We start from the raw sequence: 23,675 nt of genomic DNA on the forward strand, positions 1-23,675 counted from the left end.
AATTGGCTTGACTTCTTTCAAGGGAAAAAAGGCCATGAGAAACTTTTTAAGAATTACATCACACATTTAAAGAAATTAGTAGATTTAGAAAACTGTTTTTAAAAAGCAAGGGAAGAATGTCTTTGGAAAATAGAGAAAAGCTACGAAAAATGTATTTATAATAACATGATTAAAATTGTGTTATGAAGTGATTATAATTTTCAAACACCTTTTCCAGGTAATTTCCTTGTTTTGTTGTTTACTTTTTTACTTTTATTTTCTTAACTCATTTTTAGGTAATATTTTTGTAGTTTTTTGTTTTGTTTAGTTTTTTTTTGTTTTTTTTTTTTTTTACAAATTTCTAACTGATTTTTGAGTCAAGTCTTTTTTGCTGCTTCTTGCCTCCTTCCCAGGTTTTTGAAGGACATCAAGCCAATTTGCACAGGGTTCAAATGGTTAACTAATGAGATTAGACTAATGGCATTATTAATCAGGCTTTTTCTTTTCTGTTGTTTAATATCGTCACAAAATTATTTTCTTCTCTGCTGCAACTAGAACACCAAAACAGCTGTCAACTGTAGTTCTTGTGTTGGATGCACATCTCAGGTAAATACCTAAAGACTGAGCCAGTCGTTCTGGGATATCTCACTGTGTGATGTTGCTAAATTGAATGTTAGATTATTTTAAACAGTTGAGTGAAAGTCTTTCCTGTTTGTACTCAGCTCAGCTCCCAGCAGGATAGACTTGCTGTCACACTTTAATGCGAAACACTTGAACATATACTTATTTGCCTTCTTCCTGCGAGTGAGATGAGAGGGCTGATATCAATCTCATGTCTGCGTGTCAAGCACAGAGCTGGAGTCAAGATGTGTTTAGCTTATCTAAGAGATGTTAAATAGACTATTTATGGGTTTCGGGGGATGTTAGGCACTGGAAATGAAGCTTAACGTTTCAATCAGACATTCTGTCTTCCTGCTTATTTATTATTTAAATTACCCCTGTCTCTCTTCTGTCACCGACCCAACCTCAAACTCAATCAGCGGACTGAGAATCCAATTTTTTTCCCCCACAGCTTTATTTATCAAAAACAATCCTACACAGAAGATAATAATAATCAGTAAGTATAAAAATTAATACATAAACCAATACAGATATGTTTTTATAATAATCTAAAAATGGGGTGCCTTTTTGTTATTTGTGCAAGGAAAGCATTGAATTAAATTCAATCAAGAAAAGACTAAAAGAGGGATGTGGACCTACAAAATGTTTGTTTGTGGATACATGATTCAAATATGCATTACTTGTATTATCGTTATAGCCAATGATATATTTGAGGGTAGAATCATAAGTGATGTTATAATTGTTTAAACACGACAAGTTAAATTAGTCCAAAGATTCCTTTGAGTTCTGCGTTAGTGACGGCCAGAGCACTTTTTGTTTATTCTAACCCTTTTTGTTTATTCTAACCCTTTTTGTTTATTCTCGTGCACTGGTGACGGCGTCCAGTGTAATGACGTAGGCACGTCCGTGCGCGCTCCGGTCAAAGCCTTTCCAGTATGGCCGGAGGTGGGTCGTCGTTGAGCTGAGCTCTGCTAAAATAAGTTGTTTAACGTTAGTATCCATTGTTTTAACGCGACCGAACAGTTGTGACTTGTCTCGTGTAACATGTGATTCGTCTTGTGAGAGTCCTGATGAGTTTTGTGTTCGCTAATTTCAGTTTTTAATGAGTTTAGCGTCGCGACGTGAAGAGCTAACGCTAGCATGCTAAGCTAGCTTCTGTTGTTGATGCCCTCAACCAATCACAGCAGCGTGCAGTTTGGGCTCATTTTTAACATGAAGAACTTCAACTTTATGTGCCTGCACCGTTACATGTAGTAATTGTATAGACTGCACCCGCGCAAATCAAATGTTTAAGTATTTAGCACAAATGTCCAGACCTCTTTTTAAATCAACCCAAATGCAGTTATAACATCAACGTGTCACAAAACATACATTTGTTTAACCACTTCAATTCAGTTCAGTTGAAGCTGGGAGAGAAATGGTATTAAGAGCTGAATGTAGGCTACTGCATGTACGAGTTTCTCAGGGCACAAAGATGAGCGTCACTGCCTCCTAACCCAGTGATACTGGCTGGGTTTAACCGTAATGTAGTTAGTTAGTTACAATTTGAGGTAGCTTTACTTGGGTAATTCCATTGGACTATGTTATACTTACACTTCATTACATTTCATTGTGAAATAATGTAATTTCTAGTCCAATAGATTTATTTGACATTAATTTATTCACTTTTCATGGAGATTTAAGTCATTTGTTCACTGTTAATCTCTCACCTTTGTCATTGTAATGTCGCTCCACACTGTAAGTAAACTCTTTCTCCACTTCTTTAAGAAAAGAATCCAACTCTGCAGAGTAATCACATCTGATCAGGAGTGATGCAGACAGATCATAGACTGTATGTAAAGATACTGATATTAAACACAGTCTGTGAGACTGATAAACAGAAAAATCTGCCAGAAATTACACGCTGCTGTGATTGGCAGATTCTGCTGTGAGCATCTGATGACGTGCAGTGGAGATCCCGCCCCCCTCCATCCGGATGGTCCCCTCTAGCATCAACTGTAACCACGGCTTGGCCTTCACTGTTTGATGTTGCCATTTTGTTCCTTATCAGGGGATCTGAGCCTGACCGCCGCCACTGCACACACAGTTCATTGATGTCCCTCTGCTTGTACCACAGGTATGGAGATAGCTTTATGAAGAATGTTTTCTTTTCCATATACTGGAACAAAAGTTCAGCTATTTTAGCTATCAAACATTACGGGATGTCTGTTAGGAATTTTAAAGAATCTGTTTCACATGTTTAATTATGAAATTCTAGTTTTGTTCATGAAAAATAACAAATTTGGGTCCTCTGGTATTTAAATGACATTGACTCACTCAGTTATTCAAGGTTTATATGATTTAAGTTAAATTTCTTTTGAAATATGTATTTCTGTAATTTTAGAGAAGATAGAGCAGAGTTCCTGTGTAAAGGAGCAGTGGCTTATTTTTTTGTAAATTAAGTTATCGGTGTGAAATTGTTTATTAGTTAGGAGTTATCTGCAATGATTTATGACATGTTTACAAAATGTGAATTGATAAGAGCAGGAACAATTTTAAAAAATCCTGGTGTTTTTTTTTTTGTTTTTTTTTTTGGGTTTTTTGTACCAAATCTGTCTGTTATAAAGCGGCGCATTGCGACATTTGCTAGCAGCATGTGTGGCACCAAACCTGGGTGTTTTTTGCATTTCCCAGCTGTGTTTGGCCACAGAACCTGCGTATTGCCATCGATGCAGCATGGCATTTCCCAGCAGTGCTTGAGCCAGCAAACCTGGGTGTATTACCAGACCCACCCTGGTTTCCCAATGGCTTTTTGGCCACCAAACATGAGCATTTTATGCTATAACACAACATTTTCCTTACCAAAACCAGCTGTTTTTGTGTCTAAACCTAACCACACTCCACCACAGCATTGCTGAGATGCATATTTTCAACATATTGGCAGATACAAATGTAAAATCTGTGGCTTGCAGAAACGTACAACATTTTTCTGGCGATGAGGTTGCTGGATCAATGTTTAACTCTTCGTGTATGGCATCACTTAAACAACAATATTGCAGCAGGCTGTGGCTTTGACTTGAACGTAGCTGCAGGATACTGTCTGTCAGTGCTGTTACCTCCAAGCATCGTATGTCAGCAGCGCACCATCAGCACTTTTAAATCAAGGCGGGCTGTGTTGTATCAGATACGACTCTAAATAAAATCCTCTTTTCATGGCTTTGTCCTCTGAGCAGAACAACACACAAACAACACACACACAACACACACTGTCTTGTTTAACAATTTATTTCAGCATATAAATTATCCCAAATATACAAATGTCAGTATAGATGCAGTTTGACAGAATTAAGCGAGTGCAGAGGTGTGAGCAGCACAGGATCATGGTCCCAAAATAATAATAAATGTATCTGGCTTGCTTCATCCTACTCAGAGAAGGACATGTTGACCATACAGTTTTACAGAGTCTGGCTCCGGACAGACTAACTGCACAGAGTAAACCAGTATTATCAAGTTTCTCATTTTCACATTTCGGGATGTTAAACGCTACATGTAACAATGAGGAAAGCAGTCAGTCAGAAACAATCTAAAAGTCAAGTGTTGTCATGAAAAAAAACATCCATCTTTGAGAGGACTTATTCATGAAAGGTATGACTGCAGTGATTCTGGTCTGATCTCCATCAGGTCTAATCTTCTCATATATGTGACAGACAGACACTCAGCAGGAAAACAAAACAAACGGGGAGCTGAAGGGGAAGCAAATTAACTCGAGACAAAAAAATTCTGCTCCTCCTCGTGACTCAGAGTGCATTGTAAAATAACATCTGTAAATCCGCTTTAAAATCCTAAAAAAAAAAGGCGATTTCGAACGTAGTTGAAGTTTCCTTCAGTGTCACAGTATTCCAGCGATAGTTCACACATCCACAGGTGCATCACAAGAGAAACGGCGAATACTTCATTTGGCGTACTTTTAACCTTTTAACATCACTTTTCTTGTGCTGCTTTCGTGTGCCTTTTACAAGTATTTACACCTTTGAACCCTGACAAAGTTGGTTTGATGTCTTTCAAAAACATGGGGAAAAAAAGGCGATGACCAATTTCACAATAAATGTTTCACAACCTGCAAGAAATTAGTAGATTTAGAATGACTTTTTTTTCAGGGAAAAAAAGAAAAATATAGGAAAAATTATATTTGTAATTATAATTACAAATTTAAAAATCGGTTACAGAATTATTAGAATTTTACCACGCTTTTCACGGGTAATTTCCTTCAATTTTCTTTAGCGGTTTTTATGCTTTGTTTTGTTTTTTGCGCTAATTTTCAGATAATTTTTTGCATAATTTCTTATTTCATTGCTCACTGCTTTCTTCCCATGTTTTTGAAAGAAATCAAGCCAGTTTGGTTTCAAGCACTTGTAGATGTAGATAAATAATAAATGTAGATAAATATATGCCAAAGAATAAACAGGCTTCAAAGATAATGCCAGCACCTACCTAAAGCTGACATATTTCATTCACTTTTACAGGTTCTTGATCACTTCAGTCTTACATCAGTGGGTCTATGTGCCCATGTAAGCATGCGTCTCATAGATTTGCAAAAAAACATTTTTTACTTAGTCCATTTTCACAAAATTTCCCACTAGAATAGAAGGACCGGCTGCTCAGAGGTCCAAAAAAATATGAGGATGTTGCCTCGGGTTTTATTTAATTTACAGAAGGAGCAGCGAGTTCACTGAAAAACTGCAGGTAATTGTGGCTGTAAATATTGCGGACGGGGTGAGAAACTACCCACCATCCACACAGGGTCTAAATCACTGAGCAGTGCAGGTATTGTTAAAATCATTCCACCTGACCCACAGAAATAAATCCACTCTGAAAGTTTCAAAAAAAGGTTCAAATCCAGACTGGTCGTCAGAAAAAAATATTGCCAATGTATGTTTCTGCAAACCACAAATCAATCTGTCCACTGTTCAAGAGCAGCAAACAAACAGCGGCTGTTATTTGGCGACCTTTTGCAGTGTTTCCAGCTGTGTCTGTGGCACTGAACCCGGGTCTTTTCACCAGACCGTCGGTTTTTAGCTGGACATCCCGATGGAAGAATTTTGAGGCCCTCTATCTTAATGACAAAGTGTTAAACATAACTCAGCCTGATAGAACCATCTCTGCTGTTTGGTTTAGGTTTGTTATGCTACAAAAATCCACTTGATGTCATTATCTCATTAAATATTTTGTCTTTTCAGGTCACCTCCTGCAGGAAGTTGGACGCTAGACGGCAGGGCTCTGTGCAGGGGCGCTTTCAAAGGTAGGCTTATTTATTCAACATGTTAGAGTTTGACAGTTCTTACTAAGCACATTTATGTAACTTAATACAAAAAATCCAGTAAGAATGAAATTATTTTTTAAAAACATGGTCTATCACATGGTTGATTTGTCCTTTGGTGGTAAAGTTAGAAAAGCTAAGCTAATTAAATAAAAACTTACTATGTGCTACAAAATAAAATTAACAAAAAGAAACACTTAACACGGATCACTTTTTTCTGCTGGAATGAATTAGAAAGTATATATATATAAAAATGTCTTTTCAGGTCACCTCCTGCAGGAAGTTGGATGCCAGACGTGAGGGCTCTGTGCAGTGGGATTCTCAAAGGTAGGCTTATTTATTCAACATGTTAGAGTTCTACAGTTCTACTAAACACATTTATGTAACTTAATATAAAAAAAGATCCAGTGAGAGTTGACTTTTTAGACCATTCTCTGACATTCTGCACTGTCATATTATTCTGTTATGCCATATGTTTTATTGACATCTGGAACGATGATTTTTTTCAACCCTTTTTTCCACATGCTATAGGATGGCGTGTGTTCAAGTACTAAACTACACCTTTTTTCTAACTTTTTTTTTTAGGATTTTTTTTTTGGGCATCCCTTTTATTTATAGGGCAGTTAAACAGAGACAGTAAGGTAGGGGGAGAGAAGGTGATATGACACGCAGCAAAGGGAGCAAGCCAGACTGGAACCTGGGTCACTGCATGTGGGGCGCACACCGGACCTGACGAGACAGAGGCTGTCCTGATTTTTCAACACTTTTAATGTTCCCTTTGTGGACCCTTTATTCCACATTGTATACTATAATCTTCTTCTAAAAGCTGTACTGTGACTCTTTTTGACATTTGGATCGATTCATTTTTCGACCATTTTTCCACATGCTATCAGATGGTATTTTGTAAGGACTTTTTTCAGGATTTTAAATGTCGACCATTCAGACTGCTCTTTTGAATTTCTACACAAAAACTTCTTCAAAATGCTGTACCACAAGTTTTATCGGCATCTGGAACAATGTCTTTTTTGACAGTTTTTACTGCATGCCATAGTATAGCATTTTTCGCCACACTACAGTACGACTTTTTCCAACATTTTAAATGTTGACTTTTTGGACCATTCTTATGACATTCTACACCAGGAATCAGCAAATAAGTTTGGCATCAGGCTGGGATATGCAGAGAATGGATAAAAATAACAGAGGACATGGATAAACCCATTACGAAATTAATCATGAATTTCATATTTAGAAATGAGTCATGAAATGCTCTTAATGAGCTTGGTTTTATTTCTTCTTTTAACATTGTGAATCATAAATATGTAGCAGCCTGTCATTTTAATTTTGAAAATGACTGCTTGTTTTTTGCACACAAAACATCACCACATGAAATTTTATTTGCGTGCTGCTATCTGGATTTGTGAATTCAAAGCCGATGTGTCTTATCTGCAGTGAAGCTGTCGCTACGTGCAAAGAATATAATCTTAGATGGAAAGTCGGCGGATGGTATCGTTGCCGCCGTGAAACAGGTGCCCCTTTCTGTGAGGTCCGCTACTCGCCGCATAGACGCGCTGTCGGATGCCGTGCACAGAGTTAATATATCCATGGTTTCAGTCAGGCCGGTTACTTTTCCCGAGCTAGTGCATGACTCAGGGTAATCTGTCGTTTGTAATTTAACAGTAACGGGCTATTCGTCAGATAGTTGCATCACTGTGTCATTTACGTTATGTCTGTGTTTTTCATAAAATTAAACTAAATGACCTTTGTTCCTGTTCACACGTGTGGCGCCGTTGCCCAGTCACATAAGTAAAATAACGTTTGAACGATTTACTGAACTGCTGCTATTATTTTCATACCGCACATCGCATGGTGCTATCTCAGCACCAGGCGCAGTCAGAATGACCTAAGATACCTTTCAAACACTGACTTTTTGGACTGCTCTTTTGAAATTCTACACCATGAGCTTCTTCACGATGCTGTACCGAAAGTGTTACAGACATCTGGAACGATGACTTTTTGACCGTTTTTACCACATGCTATAATATGACTTTTTTCAACATTTTAATTATTGGCTTTTTTTACCCTTTCTTTCACATTCTATACCATAATGTTCTTTAAATGCTATAAAAGGACTTTTTTTGACATTTTGAACGGGGAATTTTTCGGCCATTTTTTTCACATGCTATACTATGTCGTTTTGCGACATAGTATAGCATGACTTTTGACCCCAAACCCTAACCCTACTTTAGTTAGCAAATTTTGACTTTTTAAATGTTGACTTTTTGGACTGTTCTTTTAGGGTTAGGGTTAGGAGGTTAGGAATTCATCGTTTGGGTCAGGGTTAACCCCCCCCCCCAAAAAGTTTAGAAAGAGTGAAATGAGTTTTGTTTTTCTTTTTAAGAACATGCTCTATCAAATGGTTGATTTGTAATGTTAATGAATTTGACCATGTACTACAAAATGTAAAAATAACAAACAAAAAAACAAAAACCCAACAATCAATGATGATTTATTGTTATAGTTTCAGTATTCTTTCTAAACAGACTCATGATACTTTAGACAAAAAATTGAAAATGATGTAATAATGTTGATTTGCCCTTTGATTGTAAAGTTACTAAATCGAAGCTAATGTCATAAAAACTGACCATGTGCTACAAAATAAAATTAACGGAAAAAAAGAAAACGAAAACAACAATTTATGGCCAATTTATGATGAAATAAATTAGTAAGTATATATATTTTATTATTATTTTTTAAATATCTTTTCAGGTCTACAGGAAGTTGGACAGCAGAAGGCTCTGTGCAGTGGGATCTTCAAATGTAGGCATATTCATTCAACATGTTATAGTTCCGGAAAAAGTGAAATGATTTCAAAAAAACAAAACAAAAAACATGCTCTAACAAAGGGTTAATTTGTCCTTTTATGGTAAAGTTAGCAAAGCTGTGCTAATGTATTAAAAGTTAGCCATGTACTACAAAATAACATTTAAAAAAAAGAAAAGAAAAACAATAGCTTCTCTTCATTTATTTATGCTGCAGTGAATTAGGAAGTATATGATTAATTACAGTACAATTAAAAACTATGGTTAAAAAAAGGAAAAGAAACATTGGTTTTTTTTTAGCACTGCCCCAAAATAAATAAAACGTTATTAATATATAGTTGTTAGATGTCAGTTATAGTTAATATTTATTTATATTTATAACCACATAATACACGTGGTAATAGGTATCCGTGGTTTGCAGAAACCTACTACGCCAGCGTTTTATCTGGCGTTTGCGTTGTTAAAACCATCATTCGGCGATTGTTTTATAGCAAATGATCAGAAATCAGAAAACAATCTACCACCACTGGAGATGCAGATGCTCTGGTAACCCTCAGTCCCGACAGTATTTCATCTCCTTTATCTAAATAGACGTGATGTGAAATCTATGAGTACTGTTTTGGCTACAGGGCTGGAAGATAGTGACGACTGTAATGAGGTAAAGGCACCTGCAAAAATTCTGTTGTGATATCATCTCCCAAGTGAAGTGGAATAGTTACGTTTGCAGTTAATAGAAATATTCACAGTTGATTACAGCAAAAATTATACTCTAAAATGGAAAAATACAAGTTTCTTTGATTCCCTGACACATGTACTCAGTACATGATACACACAATAATTTGAATCTAAAGCCTACACAGAACACAGGGACAAGACAACCTTCTTTTTCATCCCAAAACGTAATCACGGCAGCCCTGGAATCACCACGCTGGTCCTGGCAAATGTAAAGCTACATATCTGAATTAGTGATGGAGCGCCTTTGCAGATAGCAGCCCTTCACAAAAACACAGCCTCTCTTTGCCGGCTCATGTCAACAGTTGCTAAACCCTTCACAAAACTGTCTGATGGCAGGAGGTTCCACAGGCTAGTCGTCCTCTTTAGACGTCTGCGAGACAACAATAACCTGCTCCTCCTCAAAGCAGCGCCTGAAGAAAGCGAGCACTGAGTTCAGCATGTAGTGTTGGCTTTTGGTGGAGACAAGACGGTGTCCTTCATCTGGGAAAATCTACACAGCAGGAAATAGAAAACAGTGTCACTTACTTAATCTCCTTATTTTTAAATGATTTCAATCAAGCTTAGATTCTAAAGGTCACATTAACCTCACACAGCAGAGGCACGTGGACAAAATTAACGTCAGATTTAAAGAAATAGTCTGGCATATTGTCTTAACTTAAGCTGTGAGAACTTTAACTTTACCCAAATAAAATACTCTAAAACGTCAAAAAAAAGAAAGCAAAAATGTATTCAAAAAATGATTTGTACTGGAGTGTATTAGGGCAATTGTAGGTTTAAAAAAAAATTACTATAATAATAATAATAGTTATTATTATTTTTATTTTTCTTTAAACAAAACAAAACAAGAATATTCTGATATTTTGAGATTATTTGAACATGAATTTGCAGTAAAAAACAAACTTCCATAAATTCCTTGAAATCTAAGTCCAAAATCTCTCTCTCTCTCTCTCTCTCTCTCTCTCTCTCTCTCTCTCTATGTATATATAAAATCTAATTTTTTAATATTATATTTAATCATTTAATATTTTAATAATATATCTTAAATATCTTAATTTTGCCTCTATTTGACAAGACAGTTGTAGCGTGAAAGGGGGAGAGAGAGGGAAGGACATGGAGCAAAAAGCTGAGGTCGGACTCAGTTATATTAACCCCCGACCCCAGCTCCATATGTTTGATTTTTTTGTACTCACACTGGCTCTCATACATAATTATAAATGAAATTCTACAATAAGAAAACATGATCACATATTTGACCAGAGAGCTGAGAGAGTTGCTTGTTGGACCCGTAGACACAACATGAAGGTCTCTCTTTGGTTGAATGAAATGAACTGGTCGCAGTTACCTGAAGAGTGTAGTTCACGTTTGATGCAGCCAGCAGTTTGACGAGCTCAGCAGAATGTTGGAAATGGACAGTGGCTGAAACAGAGGCCGATAAAAATTCATCAGAGCTAGTCCCGTCATTACACTTGCATGGTTAGAGCTTTTAAAAACCATTAATTGTAGTGCCAAATCATTGGCCATGCAAGTATTATTCTGCAAAAAGGCACTTCACCACACAAAAAGTAACATTTGTATTGAACAGTAATGTAGTCACTGTAGTGCACTGAGAGACTATTAATGTATATAAGCAGGTTTATGTCATTTAAAATAGCATCAAAAAGTCATAGTATAGCTGTTATTCAAAATAGCATAAATAAAATCTTCACCTTTTCCACCTTGACTCCGATCTCAGCCCATATGAGCCACTCAGCAGATACATCAGCTCGAGCTATGCATCACCTCAACAGCCACTCTTTCTTACTGAAACAGGAATAACGCCCACTCCATTTTGGTTCCAAAAACATTTTCAAAGTCCTCCACATTTCAGGCAAAACTTCCAATCACTACTCAAGCTATTGTAAAGTATTGGTGCAGCGTCCACAGCAGCTAGACCGGGCGTCTCGGATCAAACTGTCCAGGCATATCACTCTTACATCCGCAACAACCTCAAGGACCTTCTTCAAGTCCACGTTCAACTCAGCTCCATTTAAATCTGATTCTTCTGGGAGCTTGTAATCACTATGGGTGGACCCATGCCTGAGACAGAACCCCCACACCGAGTCTCCCCCTACCCGCAACTGAAGACATCCCTCTCTCACCTTCACTCCGCCATCCATTCATCAGTCCTTAACATCCGCTGTGTCCTGAAAAACTTTGAACCTTTGAACGACATATTGTTGTGGTGTGGTCTTTGCTCGTGAAATGAAGACCGCACCTCTAATTACCTGCCTACTTATACCTGGTCAAACCCTCCTGCTCTGTTTGTCTTAGATTTCTTGACCCACCCCACCTGTCCAAATGCCCTCCTACCTCATCCCTTCATCATCCGTCCCTCTCGTTATCCCAGCCCTCTTCCCTTCATCCTCTCTTCCCTTCTCCCCTGATTTCTCCTCTTTAACCCTGTGCATGTCTCTCCCATGTCTCATTCCAGGTACGTCTGGGGGCATGGAATCAGCTAAATGGACACACACCTGAGATGGAATCCTCACACTGAGTCTCCCTCTATCCGGCAACCAGAATATCCTTCCAGACCTGCCTAACTGAAGACATCCCTGTCTCACCTTTGTGGCAGCCTTCCACACTCACACCCAAACATCAGCTCATAATATACAGTACTTCCTAAATGATATTAAATCTTTGAACGACAAATAGTTGTGGTGTGGTCCTTATTAGTGAAAATCATAAAAATAGCCATACTAAAACATGTCGTCCAAAATAGCATTCAAAAAGTCATCCAAATAGCATGAAAAAGTAATAGTACAGTATAGTATTATCGTCCAAGGTGGCATCAAAATTAGCATGTCATCCAAAACAGCATCAAAGTGTCATACTTTAATGCCAAAATGGCATGAAAAAGTCATAATGTAGCATATCACCCATATTGACATAGAAATTTAACATTTTAGCTTGCCATTCAAAATGGCAAATAAGAAGTCAGTATAGTGTTTAATCAAATTTGCATAAAAAGCCATACCATAACATGTCCAAATAAGCATACAAGGTCATTCTATATCATGTTTAAAATAGCATAAAAAGGTCATACTATAGCATGTTGTCTACACAAGCATGCTCTCCAAAATAACATAAAGTTATCAATTACTGCGCATATTGTCCAAAATGGCATGAAAAAGACCAAGTTTAGCATGTCATTAAAAACATCATAGAAATGTAATAGCATGTTGTCTAAAACATTAATAAGTAATAGTATAGCTTTTTGTTCAAAATTGCATGAAAGTCATACAATACCATGTCGTCCAAAATAGCAAAAAAAAAAAGTGATACTAACTGATGTCGTCCAAATTAGCATGAAAAAAAAATGCTCTATAACATGACCTTGGAAAGAGTTTAACATCATACTATAGCATGTCATCCAAATAGTATAATACAGCATGTCAAAAATAGCATAGAAAGGCAATGTATAATATGTTTTCTAAAATAGCATGCAGTCATAGTATACTGTTGTCAAAAATGGCATAAAAACAAACAAAATCATATAAAAAAAGCATAGAGCATGAAGTCCAAATTGCATGAGAAAGTATGTCATCCAAAAACATCATAGTATAATATGTCGAAAAAAATGGCATAACGTGGCAAAAAACATCACAGTTTGGTGTCAACCAAAATGGCACAAAAAAATCATGGGAGAGCATGTCATCCAAAATGGCACAAAAATGTCATATGTTGTCCAAAATGGCATAGAATCGTCATAGTATGATATATTGTCCAAAATTTGATGAAAACGTCCTAGTGTAAAAAAGTCATAGTATAGTGTGTCGTCCAGAATTGCACCAAATGGCACAAAAATGTCATGGTATAGTATGTTATCTAAAAATGCCTAAAAATGTAATAGTAGGCATAGTATTAATAGTAATAGTATGCATTCAAAATGGCATAAAATGGCAAAAAATTGTTGTAGTATAGAATCGTCATAGTATGATATGTTGTCCAAATTTGATGAAAACGTCCTAGTGTAAAAACGTCACAGTAGAGCATGTCATCCAAAATGAAAAAAAATGTCATAGTGTAGAATTGTTAAAAATATTTCTGAAAACGTTGTTGTCGTTCAAGAAATGTATAAAAATGTCATAGTATAGTATGTCGTTCGAAATGGCACATAAACGTCATGGTATAGTATGTAGTCTAAAAATGGATGAAAAACATAATACTATAGTATGTCCACAATTGATAAAACGTCATAGTATAGCATGTCGTTGAAAATGGCACAAAAATATCAGTTTGTCATCCAAAAATGCATGAAAATGTCATACTAAAGTATGTCATCCAAAAAAAATCATGGAAACGTCATAGTATAGTATGTCCAAAAATTGATAAAAACATCATAGTATAGTATGTAGTTCAAAAACTCATAGAAACATCATAGTATAGCATGTCCTCCAATATGTCTTAAAACAAGTCATAGTATAGTATGTCGTCCAAAATGGCACAAAATCATCATAGTATAGTACGCTGTCAAAAATGGCACAAAAACGTCATAGTATAACATGTCATTCAAAAATGCATAGAAAATTTATAGAATAGTATGTGGTCCAAAATGGCACAAAAATGTCATATTATAGTATGCCATCCAAAAACAGATAAAAACATCATAGTACAGTTTGTCGTTAAAAAAATCATAAAAATGTTATGGTATAGTATTTCGTCCAAAATGGATAAAAATGTCATGGTATATTATGTCGCCCAAAAGTGCATAAGTATGTGATCCAAAATAGCATAAAATGGGACAAAATCGTCGTAGTATAGTATGCCATCCAAAAATGCATAAAAATGTCATATTATCGCATGTTTTTCAAAAATCATTCAAAACGTCATAGTTGAGTATGTTGTCCAAAATTAATAAAAAATATAGTATAGTATGACGTCCAAAAATCATCAAAATGTCATAATATAGTATTGTATGTCGTCACAATACCAAACTATACAATATAAGGAAAACAAAGTACAACACCATACACATAAAACTCAATATGTGTCATATGTTATATTTGTATTGTATCTGTTATATTGTATTTTAGATACATTTTAAAAATAAATGTATGTTTCTGTACCTCATGGCAATACATGGAAATGAGATGAAAGTGCATTTTTCTTTTTTGCAGCCCAGTTGATATGTTTGATATCAAAATAAAGGCTATTATTCAGTTATTACATATACACAATACACATAAACAAGCAGACAAGCAGTGTCTAAACTATGAATCTACAGCCAAATTATATTTTGGCATAAATAAAATATCGGCTGATATATCTGTCTGCTCTGCTGATATAAGGGTCATATGGTGATGAAACAGAAAATTCAATATCGGCTGTGACGTCTGTCTAAACTCGATTGATATATGAGTCAGGCCGATAACTAAGTTCTTGGCAGGGACGTCTGTCTAAACTCAACTGATATATGAGCTCCTTGCTTCTTATTGACAACGTTATATATTTTAAGATGATTTTTTTCTCACTTTATTTAACAGTGAGAGTCACATATTTAAAACTAATGGTGGCATCATTATGATTCATCCTGTGGGGCTCATGTACTGTATGTATATTAAAGATGTCCCCACAGTCTGTATAGAGGATGCTCATATGTTTCAGTTGTGATCAAAGTGATGTACTGCATGTGTGTGAAAGAAAGAGATCCAGTCTGTTGCCTGAAATTCAATGAAATGACTTCCATATGTTTATTTCAAGATCCTCATTAAGGCATTCATGAGACACTGCATAAAGACAAAAACGGACACTTGGGGGATGTCAGTACGAATCAATGCTCCATTGTGTCATTGCAGTCTGCAACCTGAAAAAATGATATAGTATAGTAAGATGCCCAAAAATCAAATGGTCAAACACAACCTACAAGTTATAATATGTTGTTTTCAGCCATTTTTTGACATCTCAAAATTTGACGATTTTCCACATACTATACTATGGCATTTTCAACCATTTCTCGACATGCTAAATTCTGTTTTTAGCCTTCTTTTTGACATGGTATATTATGACCTGTCTCTTCAAAGTTAAATTATGTTGTTTTCAGCCATTTATTTGACATGTCAAAATTTAAGGTTTTTCAACATACTATTCTATGGCGTTTTCGGCCATTTTTCGACATGCTAAATTAATGAAGTTTTTGGCCTTTTTTTGATCATTGTAGACCACGTTTGTCTCTACAAGCTATAACGTAGTTTTCAGACATTATTTGGAATGTCAAAATTTGACGTTTTTTGACATATTATACCATGGCATTTTCAGCCATTTTTTCAGCCATTTTTTCTACAATTATGACGCTTTTGGCCTTTTTTTGGACATTCTATACTATGTTGTGTCTCTTCAAACTATAATATGTAGTTTTTAACCATTTTTTTGACATGTCAAAATTTGACGTTTTTCAACATAGTACACTATGTCATTTTAGGCCATTTTCTGACATGCCAAATATTGACGTTTTTGGCCTTTTTTTGACCTTGCATCTATGTTGTGTGTCTTCATTTTTCAAAGTACTACACTGGCATTTTGGGCCATTTTTTGACATGCTAAATTATGATGTTTTTGGCCTTTTTTTGATCACTGTATACTATGTTTTGTCTCTACAAGCTATAATATGTGGTTTTCAGCCATTTTTTGACATTTCAAAATTCGACATTTTGCATCATACTATACTATGGCGTTTTCAGCAAGTTTTACGACATGCTAAATTATGTCATTTTTGGCCTTTTTCGACAGTGTATACCATGATGTGTCTCTACCAAGCTAAATTATGACATTTTTGGCCTTTTTTGGATTATGTATACTATGTTTTGTCTCTACAAGCTATAATATGTAGTTTTCAGCCATTTTTTTGACATTTCAAAATTTGACGTATTTTTGACAAACTATACTATGGCGTTTTCGGCAATTTTCTCGACATACTAAATAATGACGGCTTTGGTCTTTTTTTCATCATTGTATACTATGACGTGTCTTTACAAGCTATAATATGTCATTTTCAGCCATTTTCAAAATTTGACTTTTTAAACATAGTATACTATGGCATTTTCGGCATTTTTTTCGACATGCTAAATTATTATGTTTTTGGCCTTTTTTTCAACATAGTATAATCTTCATAGTATAATGTCATCCAAAACACCTAAAAATGTCATAGTATAGTATATCATCCAAAATGGCACAAAATCTTCATAGTATAGTATGTTGCCCAAAAAAGCATTAAAAAAAAATCATAGTAAAGCATGTTGTACAAAAACGTCATAGCATTGTTTGTCGACCAAAATGGCACAAAATATCATAAAATGATCATAGTATGGTATGTCATCCAAAAATACATTTCAGCTTCATAGTATATAGTATGTTGTCCAAAATGGCATATAAACATCATGGTGTAGTTTGTCATCGAAAATAGCACAAAATTGTCATAGCATAGTGTGTCGTCCATAATAGCACCAAAAAGTCATAGTATAATATGTCATCCAGAAAAAAATGTCATAGTATAGTCTGTCGTCCAAAATGGCACAAAAATGACATGGTTGAAATGCCATCCAAAAATGCATTTCAACTTCATTTTCCGAAATGGCATATAAACATCGAAATGTAGTATATCATCGACAGTATAGTATGTTGTCCAAAGTGACACAAAAACGGCATATTAAAGTATTTCGTTAAAAATGGCACAAAATCGTCATGAAAAATGGCACAAAATCATCATGAAAAATGGCACAAAATAGACATAATATGGTATGTCACCCAAAAATACATAAAAGCATTTATAGTATAGTTTATAATCTAAGAATGCAAAAAAAAATTCATGACATAGTATGTCATCTAGAAATGCAAAAGAAGATAGTTAAGTATGTCGTCCAAGAATGCCTAAAAACGTCACAGTATATTTTGTCCTCTAAAATGGCACAAAAACTTCATAGTAGAGTATGCTGTCCAAAGTGGTGAAGAAACGTCATAGTATACTATGTCGTCCAAAAATGCCTCAAAACATCATAGTAAAGTATGTCGTCCAAAAATGCCTAAAAATGTCATAGTATTGCCGTCTTCCAAAATGGCAAAAAAATGTCATAGTATAGTATGTCATCCAAAAATGCATAAAAACGTCATAGTATACTATGTCGTCCAAAAATGCCTCAAAACATCATAGTATAGTATATTGTCCAAAAATGCCTAAAAACGCCATAGTGTTGCATGCTGTCCAAAATGGCACAAAAACGTCTCAGTATGTCATACATGGCATAAAAAATGTCATAGTATCGTATGTTGTCCAAACATGCCTAAAAACGTCACAATATAGCATGCCGTCCAAAATGGCATAAAAACGTCATAGTATAGTATGTCGTCCAAAAATGCCTAAAAAAAGTCACAGTATAGTATGTCGTACATAGCAAAAAAAAATGTCATAGTATAGTATGTCGACCAAAAACGCCTAAAAAGTCATAGTTTTGCATGTCGTCCAAAAATGCCTAAAAACTTCATAGTATGGTATGTCGTCCAAAATGGCACAAAATGGTACAAAAATGTAATAATTAAGTAAAAAATAACTAAAATAATTTAGTATGTCGTCCAAAAATGCCTAAAAACAACAGTGTAGTATGTTGTCTATAAATTCATAAAAAGGTCATATGATAGTATGTCGTCCAAAATGCCATAAAAACATCATCATAGTATAGTATAGTATAGTGTTGTCCTAATGCCTAAAAACACTGTAGTATAGTATGTCGTCCAAAACACCTCAAAACATCACAGAATAGTAAGTCGTATGTGGCATAAAAACTCCATAGAATAGTATGTTATTTAAAAAAGCATTAAAATGTCATAATATAGTAGGTCATCCAAAAATGCATAAAAACGTCATAGTATAGTATATTGTCCAAAAATGCCTAAAAACGGCATAGTGTTGCATGCTGTCCAAAATGGCACAAATATGTCACAGTACAGAATGTCATCCAAAAGTGCATTAAAACGTCATAGTATAGCATGTCAAACAAAAATGCCTAAAAATTGCATTGTACTGCATGATGCCCAAAATGGCAAAAAAATGTGATAGTATAGAATGCCGTCCGAAAATGCCTAAAAACATCACAGTATAGTATGTCATACATCGCAAAAAAAATGTCATGCAAAAACTTCATAGTAGAGTATGCTGTCCAAAGTGGTGAAGAAACGTCATAGTATAGTATGTCATCTAAAAATGGATAAAAACGTCATAGTATAGTATATCATCCAAAAATGCCTAAAAACGCCATAGTGCTACATCATAGTGTTGCATGCCGTCCAAAATGGCACATAAACGTCTCAGTATAGTATGTCCTCTAAAATGGCACAAAAACTTCACAGTAGAGAATGTCGTCCAATAATGCGTAAAAACATTGTAGCATAGTATGTCGTCCAAAATGCCTCAAAACATCACAGAATAGTAAGTCATATGTGGCATAAAAACTCCATAGAATAGTATGTTATTTAAAAAAGCATTAAAACGTCATAGTCTAGTATGTCATCCAAAAATGCATAAAAATGTCATAATATTACAATAATAATAATAATATATTTGCTGTCTTCCAAAATGGCAACAAAAATGTCATAGTATAGCACGTCATCCAAAAATGCATAAAAACATCATAGTAAAGTATGTTGTCCAAAAATGCCTCAAAACATTATAGTATGGCATGATGCCCGAAAAGGCACAAAAATGTCACAATATAGCATGTCGTCCAAAAATGCCTAAAAACGTCACAGTATAGTAAGTCGTACATAGCAAAAAAAAGTTATAGTATAGTATGTCATCCAAAAATGCATCAAAACGTCATAGTATAGTATGTCATCTAAAAATGCATAAAAACGTCATAGTATAGTATGTTGTCCAAAATTGCCTCAAAACATCATAGAATAGTATATTGTCCAAAAATGCCTAAAAAAACCAGTGTTGCATGCCGTCCAATATGGCACAAAAACGTATGTTGTACATGGCATAAAACATGTAATAGTATAGTATGTCATCCAAAAATGCATCAAAATGTTGCAGTATAGCATGTCGTCTAAAATGGCACAAAAACTTTATAGAAGAGTATGTCGTCCAAAGTGGCGAAAAACCGTCATAGTGTATATGTCGTCCAAAAATGCCTCAAAACATCATAGTATTGCATGTTGTTCAAAATGGCACAAAAATGTCACAGTATAGTATGTCATCCAAAAATGCATAAAAACATCATAGTATTGCATGTCATCCAAAATGCCACAGAAACGTCATAGTATAGTATGTCGTCCAAGACGGCACAAATTGGAACAAAAATGTAATAATTAAGTATGTCGTTCAAAAATGCCTAAAAACAACGTAGTGTAGTATGTTGTCCAAAAATTCATAAAAAGGTCATATGATAGTATGTCGTCCAAAATGGCATAAAAACGTCATCGTATAGTATGTTGTCCAAAATGCCTGAAAAGCATTATAGTATAGTATGTTGCCCAAAATGCCTAAAAACATCACAGTATAGTAAGTCGTACATGGCATAAAAACTCCATAGAATAGTATGTCATCTAAAAAAGCATTAAAATGTCATAGTCTAGTATGTCGTCCAAAATGGCAATAAAAATGTCATAGTATAGAATGTCATCCAAAAGTGCATTAAAACGCCATAGTCTAGTATGTCGTCCAAAAATACCTAAAAACTTCATAGTATTGCATGTCGTCCAAAATGGCACAGAAACGTCATAGTATAGTATGTCATCCAAAAATGCATAAAAACATCAGTAAAGTATGTCGTACATAGAAAAGAAATGTCATCGTATAGTATGTCATCCAAAAATGCCTAAAAACGTCATAGTATTGCATGATGCCCAAAATGGCACAAAAATGTCACAGTAAAGTATGTAGTACATAGTAAATAGTAAAAAAAAGTCATAGTATAGTATGTCATCCAAAAATGCATCAAAACGTTGCAGTATAGCATGTCGTCCAAAATGGCACAAAAACTTCATCGAAGAGTATGTTGTCCAAAGTGGCGAAAAAACGTCATAGTATATTATTTCGTTTAAAAATGCCTCAAAACATCATAGTATTGCATGTCATTTTGGACAAATGGCACAAAAATGTCACAGTATAGTATGTCGTCCAAAAATGCATAAAAACGTCATAGTATTGCATGTTGTCCAAAATGCCTAAAAGCATTATAGTATAGTATGTCGTCCAAAATGGCACAAAAATGTCTCAGTATAGTATGTTGTACATGGCATGAAAAATGTCATAGTATAATATGTCATAAAAAATGTCATAGTAAAGTATTTCATCCAAAAATGGCACAAAAACTTCATAATAAAGTATGTCGCTCAAAATGGTGAAAAAAATGTCATAGTATTGTATGTCGTCCAAAATGGCGGAAAAAAGTCATAATATAGTGGCACAAAAATGCATAGTAAGGTTTGTTGTCAGAAACGGCAAAAAACTTTGTAGAGTAGTATGTTGTTCAAAATGGCATAAAAAAAATTCATAGTATAGGATGTCATCCAAAAATGCATAAAAACATCATAGTATGGTTTGTTGTCCAAAATGGCATAAAAACATTACAGTATAGCATGTTGTCCAAAATGGCACAAAATGGCACAAAAAATGTCATAGCGTAGTTTGTCGTCCAAAACAGAATCAATTAGTCATAGCATAATATGTTGTCCAAAATAGCATTACAGCGTCATAGTATAGTATGTCATCCAATATGTCAGTATAGCATCATAGTAAAGAGTGTCGTCTACAATGGCATTAAAAAAATGTATGTAGTATGTTTTCCAGAACAGCATCACAAATCGATCGTAAAGTATGTCGTCCAAAATTGCATAAAAACATTCTAGTATAGTATGTTGTTCAAAATAGCATATACATGTCACAATATAATGTGTCATCCAAAATGTCATTAAAATTTCACATCATAGTGTGTCATCCAAAATTGCATAAAAATGTCACAGTATAGCATGTCCAAAAGAACATCAAAAAGTCATAGTATCTTATGTCATAAAAAGTTATATATAATACGAAGTAGCATGAAAAATTCATAGTTCAATATGTTTGCCAAAATAGCAAAAACAGTCATAGTATAATATGTCATCCAAAACAGCATAAAAAGGCCACGTAATAGTATGTCGTCCTAAAAAAGTATGTTGTCCAAAATAGCACAAATAATCCTCGTATAGTATGTTATTAAAAATAGCACAGAAAGTCATGATATCGTAGGTCTTACAAAGCAAGCACAAAGCCATCGTATACCATGTTATTGAAGTAAGTAACAAGAAAGGTACTTGGCAGTCTGAGATTCAAACTTTGGATCTCTGTTTCCATAACACAGGTGGCTAATCCACTGTTCCATAGGGACAACATGGCTTGCGACACACCTGACAACTCGAGGCAATGATGTCATATGTGCAAAACTGATGTAAAACTGACGTTATACTAGCTGGCCAGCATGTTGTTTAGTTAGAGTAACTAAAACAAAAGAGTCTTTCGCTGAATCTCTACTCACCATCTGCCGTGCCGTGGATAATAAGAAAGTCCAGAGGACTCGGTGCTGTGATGTTACTGAGCAGACTGGAAACCTGCCAGAGACAGTAAACAGTCAAATGAGCCTTCACAGACTGAAACAACAACAGCTGTAACATCACTAACACTACATTTATTAAAGCTAATTAGCAATAAAGCAATGTAAATTTCACACACATTTCAGGAATTTGTGCTCTTATGTTCATGGGAGTAAACAAAGTATTTCAGGTTAGCAATAAGAAATCATGTCTTTGACAGGCTGTACAGCTGATGGTTTTAGATCTTTGAGAACAGAAAAATACCATCACAGGCAGGAATGGATTTCCATGAACAACGGCTGTTTCTGGTGTTGTGATTCTCAGCTTTGGTCATTCTTCCAGGAAGTTCAAATGAAATACACTTTGAATTTCCATTACCAATTTTCTTTTATTACACTAAACCAAGGAGTATGGGCAATATTTACAATTTCAACACTGTTTCCAAGAAATCATCTGATTTCTTCCACTCTGATATGATGCATGGCTCCTAATATTACAATACCCATGGGCAAATCTTTGTAATCTTGTGCAAATTCTAAATTCTTTACATTTGCAATAGAGCCTTTTCACAGCAGATGTTTTACATTCTCATGGCAGAGAAATCTCAGGTATAATTAATTACATCAACAATGTCTCCGGTCCATGAAGCCATGCCAGTGAGCCAGCATGTGCATAACTTGGGCCCTCAAGCTGTTATACCTAATAAATGGAATGCAGCTGCTATGATTTATGTTATTAGTTACAACTGTACTTTTTTCCCGATGCAAAAGGGAACTGAAAGTTTATTATTTTATTAGTTTATTAAGTCAGGCACAAAGCTTTAAAGGGTCCTATTATGCTTTCACATATTTAGATATTTATTTATAGTATATAGTGTTTCAGTGCAATATTCATATGAAACATGACCAAAGTTTTTTAAAATCAGTGAGAACCAGGTTGGAAATTAGCACCAGTCACCAATCAAATGCTTGTAAAGTATACAAGTGGTAATGAGATTTCCTTCACTAGTCAGCCAAAACAACAATGGTAATCTATTGAGGGGATGATAGATTTTGGAGTTTACCAGTTTTAATGGCAGGTGGACAAAAAGGTTGATTTCCAACCCTGGTTAGTTCCCATAATATCATGAGTAACTTGCATATCTCTAAGAGAACCATGAATTCTGAAAGGTGCATACAGGTTTTGGAGCATATCATACATATCTTGCCATTTAGTCAACATCTTTTCAGGGATGTCCCTCCTTCTTCCAGCAGAATAATGCCAAGCCACACTCTGCATATACTTCAACAGTATGGCTTTGCACTAAAAGAGTAAAGGTGCTAGACTGGCTTGCCTGCAGTCAAGACCTGTCTGCAACTGAACATATGTGGTAAATACATATGTAGATGTAATCCCCCTGAGCAAAAGAATGAGAATATTTGTTTACCTAGATTAGAGCTTTGATTCTCTGCCCAAGTGGGCCCGACCCACACCCGCTAGGTTCAGGCCAAGCTGGGCTGTCCACATTAACATTTATTTATTAAATGTTTTAATGAAACGTACGCATACTAGACACACCAAGGGGCACTTCCCGCTCTGCAGAACCTGTCATGCACGAGATAACAGGAGAAGTGGTGTGAGGAAACACT

General features: G+C 35.2%; 1 protein-coding gene and 1 long non-coding RNA gene across 3 annotated transcripts in view; one reads left to right on the forward strand and one right to left on the reverse strand.

Moving 5' to 3' along the window:
- Window positions 1-1,537: 1,537 nt before the first annotated feature.
- Window positions 1,538-12,130, forward strand: LOC121949024. Of its 2 annotated transcripts, none has more exons than XR_006106208.1 (5): window positions 1,538-1,590; window positions 2,651-2,716; window positions 5,817-5,878; window positions 6,162-6,223; window positions 11,921-12,130. It is a non-coding gene; the product is annotated as an uncharacterized LOC121949024 (long non-coding RNA). The 2 variants fall into 2 exon arrangements; XR_006106209.1 differs by having other exon boundaries at window positions 5,831-5,878.
- Window positions 9,712-23,675, reverse strand: part of LOC121949023 (inactive dipeptidyl peptidase 10-like) — a 167,958-nt gene continuing 153,994 nt past the window's right edge. Inside the window, exons 24-26 of the mRNA XM_042494609.1 lie at window positions 21,993-22,065; window positions 10,793-10,866; window positions 9,712-9,940 (exon numbers count right to left, since the gene is read on the reverse strand). Coding sequence (XP_042350543.1) covers window positions 9,800-9,940; window positions 10,793-10,866; window positions 21,993-22,065 — 288 coding nt within the window. The 3' untranslated portion in view covers window positions 9,712-9,799. The remainder of the gene's footprint in view (window positions 9,941-10,792; window positions 10,867-21,992; window positions 22,066-23,675) is intronic.

This window comes from Plectropomus leopardus, chromosome 10, assembly GCF_008729295.1.
Source record: "Plectropomus leopardus isolate mb chromosome 10, YSFRI_Pleo_2.0, whole genome shotgun sequence".
In the NCBI taxonomy this organism is placed as follows: domain Eukaryota; kingdom Metazoa; phylum Chordata; class Actinopteri; order Perciformes; family Serranidae; genus Plectropomus; species Plectropomus leopardus.